At 37.6% G+C, this 6692-nt stretch overlaps 1 protein-coding gene across 2 annotated transcripts; it reads left to right on the top strand.

Moving 5' to 3' along the window:
* The first annotated feature begins 320 nt into the window (after positions 1-320).
* On the top strand, positions 321-6211 carry LOC106058839 (uncharacterized). 2 transcript variants are annotated; one of them, XM_013216347.2, is made up of 4 exons: positions 321-476; positions 875-1038; positions 3089-3309; positions 6031-6211. In XM_013216347.2, exons 2-4 carry the CDS (start codon positions 883-885, stop codon positions 6071-6073), a joined length of 420 nt encoding a protein of 139 aa, XP_013071801.2. In that variant the 5' UTR covers positions 321-476; positions 875-882; the 3' UTR covers positions 6074-6211. The 2 variants fall into 2 exon arrangements, with proteins under 2 accessions (XP_013071801.2, XP_013071802.2); XM_013216348.2 differs by lacking the exon at positions 321-476 and adding an exon at positions 490-533.
* Positions 6212-6692: the final 481 nt, after the last annotated feature.

Genomic DNA, 6692 nt, shown 5'->3' with positions numbered 1-6692 from the left:
AAAACAACAACACAGAAGTTTCATCAGTGTGTTTTAATCATGTGTTTATTTCCCCGGCACGCGATTCTCTTTGTGTCATAGAATATACACAAAGGAAACCAAGCTCTGTATCATGAACGCAATCCTCAACTTGTAATCATCACAAAATTGGGCACCCAGACCGCAAACCTGCACAATAACATTGTTGTACATAGATCTGGTACCATGGCTATCCACAAGACTACACGAAGTCTAGACCTAAGTGTTTAACTTAACGTCATAAAAACCTGCTTCTGTGTGTGTGCATAGATTAACCCAAGTCGTTCACTATCTTCTAGCTTTCAGACCCTAGTTTTTGACGTGTCCTGAACACTGACCTATACAACAGATTTAGGTATTCAATAAAAAAAAATTGAAATGTAGTGTCAAATACAAGTGGTTTAGTTAGTGGGACTTGAAATCTTAAACTGAAAGGACTGCAAATTAAGGCTCATAAGGTAAGTGGTCATTAGATCCTAATTGATTGTGACAATATTGATTGGGGTTCAGTAAAGGTATGAGCATTAATTTAAAAAGTACATAGAGAGACAGCGAGAGACTGAGAGAAAAAGAGACAGACAGACAGAGAGACAAAGAGAGAAAGAGACAGAGAGAAAAAGAGAGAGGCAGAGAGAGAAATAGAGAACACGAAAAATAAAGAGACAGAGAAAGAAAGAGAGAACAGAAAGAAAGAGAGAGAGAGAGAGAAAAAGAGAGACAGAGAGAGATAAAGAGAAAAAAAAAAATAAAGAGACAGCGTGAGACAGAGAGAAAGAGAGAGAGAGACAAAGAGACAAAGATACAGACAGAGAGAAAGAGAGAGATAAAGAGAGTGATATTCCTTATTTCTCTTCAGGCTACACAATGTGGTCACTTCTTCTCTGTCTGCCACTGCTTCCCTCCATTGCACTTTCTCTGGACCTTCAACCCCACAACGAGACGGCCGCTGCAGCGTTTACAGCCACAGACCTGAACCATGATGGTCATATCGATAAACCAGAAATAGAGAACCTTTTCAAGGTAAACTTACTATAGACATTGGTTCAGCGTTTACCATTTTGGGGGAGCAAGGGGATGGGTTCCCTTTAAAAAAAAACATGGCTAAAACTAGTGCAAAAATTCAAATCCACAAGTACAAACAAAAATTATTATTTATTTCAAGCTTAGCATTATGGCAGGTTAACTAAGTTGCTACAGCGTACTGATGCTAACGCTAATGTTGTTGGTAAGATAGTAAATTAGTAATAGTTCCTTTTGTATAGCGCCCCACGGTTGTGGGAGGAACATTAAACATACGCTACGGTCTCCTCCATACGGAACATTTATGCCAAGTTTGATCAATATTGGTCAAACGATTTTGATTCCTATGCGGGACATACATAAGATACATGCATACTCTATTCATTCTATTGTATATATTAGATATTTTTTTTTTTTTAAATTTGGAAAGTAATTTCATTTTGAAGGCGTGATGTGTTCATGTTTGAGAGCAATCCAATTGATACAGAAAAATAAAAGAGTATTTTCAGACATTACTCCAAAAATGAAGGTAATTACGTCCGAGTGGTGCAAGCCTCCAGCTACATGGTGATGTATGGCAGTGGGGCGGGGGGTTTCGATCTCATCACCAACGTTACGAAAGTCCGAAGCTCATACCACACGACCAGGCATCCCCCCTACCCCAATCAGGCTCTATTAGGAGATTTTTATATATGGGGGACAGCACGGATCTTTTAATAAAGCGTTCCTGACCATGTTTACAATCCAAAATTTATCGTGAAAATGCACAATAAAGGGAAATAATGTCATCAGGCATCTGCTACAGTAGTCTCTATCGATGAACTTTTCTACATTTAGCACAGCTATGACTGAAGTAAATTGAAATGCTGTTAAGACAATTATAAATACAATGGGTTGTTATTAAGCATAAATAGAATGTTAATAAATTTGATATTAAAATTTTTTTTTAAGTTACCAACTTCTCCATTAATTATTTATTCTCTAAAGATGTTCCCTAATTCGTTTAATTTGCCATGTAAATCATACTTCAATGTAGTTGTCCAAAGGAACTCCATAAAGATTATTGAATTTTTTCATAAAATTGTCTATAATTTCTATGAGTATCTTTGTCATTGACAAAATCAGCATTGAGATTCGGAAAGTTGGTAAAAAAAAAAAAAAAAAGGACTAGACCAAGCTTTTGGCTAATAACTCTATTGATAAATACAATACATTGTTATGTTCCCAAAATGGCTTATTTATTGACTTTGATCCTGATACGATCTTAGAAGATAATGACATATATATGTGTTGTTCTGTTTGTGTGCCTGTGTGTAGCCTACATACAGGAAGTGTTCATGTTACATCATATATTTCAACAAAAGTTTTGTTTTTACACATTTAGAGAGCTAATTTGTATTTTTTTAAAAAGCTGTCTGTCTGGTAAAAAGCTAATTCTTTCACACAATCACTCTTATTCTCGTCTCAACTTGAAACTTGACATGAACAAGATATGAATTAAAAATAAAGTAATTAATTATTTTGTTTAATACTTCATTATTCACAGATTTGGCTAAATCCCCTAAAAATAATTGTTAACGCTATTTCTCCCTCACGCATTCTCCGATCAAGTTGATACTTTAAACAATTATTTATTGTACCTAACAAAACATGAATCAATAAACAGAAATACTCAATCAGTTAATTAATTATTGGTATTTTTTTTTTCATATTGTGCGCTTGAACTAGGCTTGGCTTGGCTACCTAGAAGGGGGCTCGAGGTTCGACACCCGACTCGGGCAGAGTTGCGTTTACTGAGCGCCTAAAGGCAGCACGGAAAACCAATTCCTAGATACCCTCCCTCCCCCCCCCCCACTGGTCCAAAAATGAGATTGGACCAAAGCGCTCTGAACATGCTATAAGCATGAAAGTAGCGCTATATAAAAGCCATAAATATAAGTGAAACAACTTGAACATTATTGATAGATATAGTTTTAACGACATAGTTTCTCCCCATTAGATAAACTTTTGTTTTTCTTGTTAATGATTTAAAAAAAAAAATATTTTACAGTTGTTTGATACGAACCACGACGGCCGGGTCAGCGGGGATGAGTTCATGGCGACTGTGCGTAGCCACCAGCACGACGCGCGGATCAACTTCATCTTCTGGAGCCTGTTTAACATTTATGACATCACCAACAACAACGTCGTGGACCACATTGACATTGACCGCCTGTTTGCGCTGATTGACAGGAACGGGGACAATGTCGTCAGCCGACAAGAGTATACCCAGTAAGTAGATCATGGCCCTGCTGTCTGGGTCTTGTGGTAGGCGCTTAGGACTGTCGTTTTGATGGTCGACCCCCTGCACTTCGCCATCCTCCGACACCCAATGGGAGGATTGAGCTGGGAGGGGATAATATCATCATGAGGGACGATCGGGACAAGGAATCGAGAGAGAAAATACTGGTCCATGTGCGGCAAGACATCTGTCCTTGTACGGGAATAAGGCGACCTTACAACTCACTGCCCGCTTCCTCTTCCGTGCTTTTAGGGAGTAACTCTTAGCATGGTTCGTTACTAATGGGGGTTCTGATTCGGGAGGGGATAATCTTTAATTAAAAATAAACAAAACTCAAACAATGTAAACAAACAAAAATATTATATTTTAACCATATGATTTCAACAAAAAAAAAAAGGAAAAGAAAAAAAAATTTAAAAGCTTATCAAAGTGGAAGAACCGCTATTTACTACCATATATCTAAAAATAAAAGAGAGAGTTAAGGTCCATTTCTGCTATATACAATAAAATAATATAATTACAGCTAATAGATTAACTAATTGGTCAATTTTTTTGAGTGACTCGTGTGTTGTTATCGACTATATCGACTATTAATAATTACGCAAAATTAACTCAATCTGAGAACGGGAAGTAAGAGAAATCACGTTTTTCTGAATCCACAAATTATACCCCTGGATCCTTAAAGGGCGGCTATGCTTATATGTAATATTTTGACATCCATTTTTTGCACTTTGTACATTCTATTGAAGTCAGAACTTCATGAAACCTTTAGGAACCTGGAACCTGCATGGACGCTGATCTCAAAAGCAGCTCTGACTATTTCCCTGAAAATTTAACAGTTAATATATATATATATATATATATAGCTTCTCCTTCGTGGTCGAAGATGACCACATTTCTCAAACCCTATGGACTCGAAGATGACCACATTTCTCAAACCCTATGGGCTCGAAGATGACCACATTTCTCAAACCCTATGGACTCGAAGATGACCTAATTTCTCAAACCCTATGGACTCGAAGATGACCACATTTCTCAAACCCTATGGACTCGAAGATGACCACATTTCTCAAACCCTATGGACTCGAAGATGACCACATTTCTCAAACCCTATGGACTCGAAGATGACCACATTTCTCAATCCCTATGGACTCGAGGATGACTGTAAATTCAATCCTCGCTTTAAAAAGCCGGCCGCGTACGTGGCATGAGCAGGTTTTGTCAGCTGCAGATAGGCCGGCTTCTTCTCTCAGCTTTTTGTTGGTTCAGCGCTCTTTCACCCTAGCCACTCTTCTTGCTTTATAACTCGTGACTCCGACACCCACAGCTTCAGGCCATGAGGAGCGATCCAGTGCTTCCTAGACGTGAATGTCAATATTAAAATCATTAAAAGAGCCCTTATATGTTTCTTTAAAGCGCTTGTACTGACCCCCCCCCCCCCGGGAGCGCTTTCCTGCACACAGCTACAGAAGTCGTTTGAGATGGCTATTGTCTTGTATGTTCACTACATGCCCCCCCCCCCCCATCGAAATTTGGTCTTTGTTACTGTGGCATTGATACTGTTCATGTTGGACAACTGTAGGATTTCAGTATCTGGTATGTGGTCAGACCAATGCACCTTATGAATTTTCCTTAGACAGCGTAGATGGAAGGGGTTATCTTTTTGATGTGGCGGGAATATAAGGTCCAGCACTCTGATGCATATAAGAATAAAGGGAACACATCAGCACTGTAGTTGATGTATATTGCTAAGAAAAGAATTAGGCCGCTACTAGCTCGTTGGCCACATGCGGAAAACCAAATAAATGACAATTTGGCTTAAGTACAAGACTTAGATCTAGGAGCAACAACGGTTTTGAAAGGACTATAGCGTTCGGGAATTTCCGAATGGAAGATGTTATTGATTCAACAGTTTAAATGTTCAGAAACAATTTGCGTATCGTCTTCTAAGTCTAGATCTAAAGGCCTATCATTGGATATAGTTAATAAAAAAAAACAAAGAAAAACTGGCGTAGTCAGCCGTAGTGTACTGATATTATGTTAGATCTGAGTTGCTTCCAGGTTATATTTATATTTTTACATATATCTAATATACATTTCATATGCCTTCTAGATCTAGAGTAGATCTAGATCTAGACCAAATCTTAATAGTTCTAATTCAGATGTCTAGGTCTAGTGTTAGATCGAGATATCTTTATAATGAAAATGTCTATAATTAATGGCACAAGTGTCAACTGCCAGCTGGCCGAATCAGTGACATCCTTTCGTTCGAGCAGTTGACGGTGTCAAAATCACGGGTTCGATACCCAGTCTGAACCAATTTTTAATTTTTTTTTTAATTTTTTTTTTCATAATTTATTGTATTAAAATTCATGTTTTATAATGGAAGTATTGTCTATTTAAAAATGTATTTTTTAAAAAATGTTTTTCTTGTCATTTAGACAATTCATTTTAACAATGGACCTCATTCACCAATCGTAAACAAACAACATTTAGCCACGTGATAATATTGTTAAAAAGCAATGGAAATTATGTATCACGTGACAGCCTTTATGGATTGCGTAATTTGTATAGAAGAGATAGAGAACCACGTGGCAAAATGTTGCTTGTTTAAGATTGGTGAATGAGGTCCATTAGAAACGGAAATGATATAGAGAAGTACGTAAAAAATATTTTTTAAACATTATTTTTAATTTCTATTTCCACTGCAGGTACTTCGCTCATCAATTTGAACTAATGGATAAAGAAATTTAAGTGTGGAAAAAACATTGTGCACAATCAGTCCAGCACTTTCTTCACAATTCCAGATCATAGTTACAGCAGCTTTGTATTTCTCTATATGTATGATGTCAAATAAGAAGCCAATACAATAAAATTTAACATTCAAAAATACACTATTTGCTTTTAAAATGCAGATGAATTGAAAATGATTTCATCATCATTTAAAATGACAATGTCTTCGATCCCGAAGATTAAGAATGAGTGCAGTGCTTCACATGACTATGCATCATGGGCGTAGCCAGGATTCTTTTTCGGGGCGGGGGTGGGGGAGTTTGAGGGGTCCCTCCCCGCAAATATATATGCGTTTGTTTATGTGTGAATTAATCTATTACATTCTGACCCTTTATTCTTTCGGAGGTAGTTTACTGTACCCTACTTCCTGGAGTAAGTGGAAAAATTGTAGACTTTCCTCACTTGCCAACAAGGGGGTCTGGGGTACCGCTGTGAGCTTCCCCAGGTCGGATCAGAGCCCCGCCGCCAAGCACTAATTCCGGTATTGAAATCCAACAAAATGAATATTCTTGAGACCCGATCTTTATAACTGACTCCCACAATCCGTCTTAGCCATCTTTGTTGAGCTACATTTAGTCTT

Source organism: Biomphalaria glabrata, chromosome 18 (genome assembly GCF_947242115.1).
Source record: "Biomphalaria glabrata chromosome 18, xgBioGlab47.1, whole genome shotgun sequence".
Taxonomy (NCBI): domain Eukaryota; kingdom Metazoa; phylum Mollusca; class Gastropoda; family Planorbidae; genus Biomphalaria; species Biomphalaria glabrata.
The sequence above is the reverse complement of the archived record's forward strand: the minus strand, read 5'-3'. Positions and strand labels throughout refer to the sequence as shown.

Coding starts and splice junctions, on each gene's coding strand:
- LOC106058839 (XM_013216347.2), top strand. CDS start 883: ATGTGGTCACTTCTTCTCTGTCTGCCACTGCTTCCCTCCATTGCACTT. Junction 1,039..3,088: donor AAATAGAGAACCTTTTCAAG/GTAAACTTACTA, acceptor AATATTTTACAG/TTGTTTGATACGAACCACGA. Junction 3,310..6,030: donor AGCCGACAAGAGTATACCCA/GTAAGTAGATCA, acceptor TTTCCACTGCAG/GTACTTCGCTCATCAATTTG.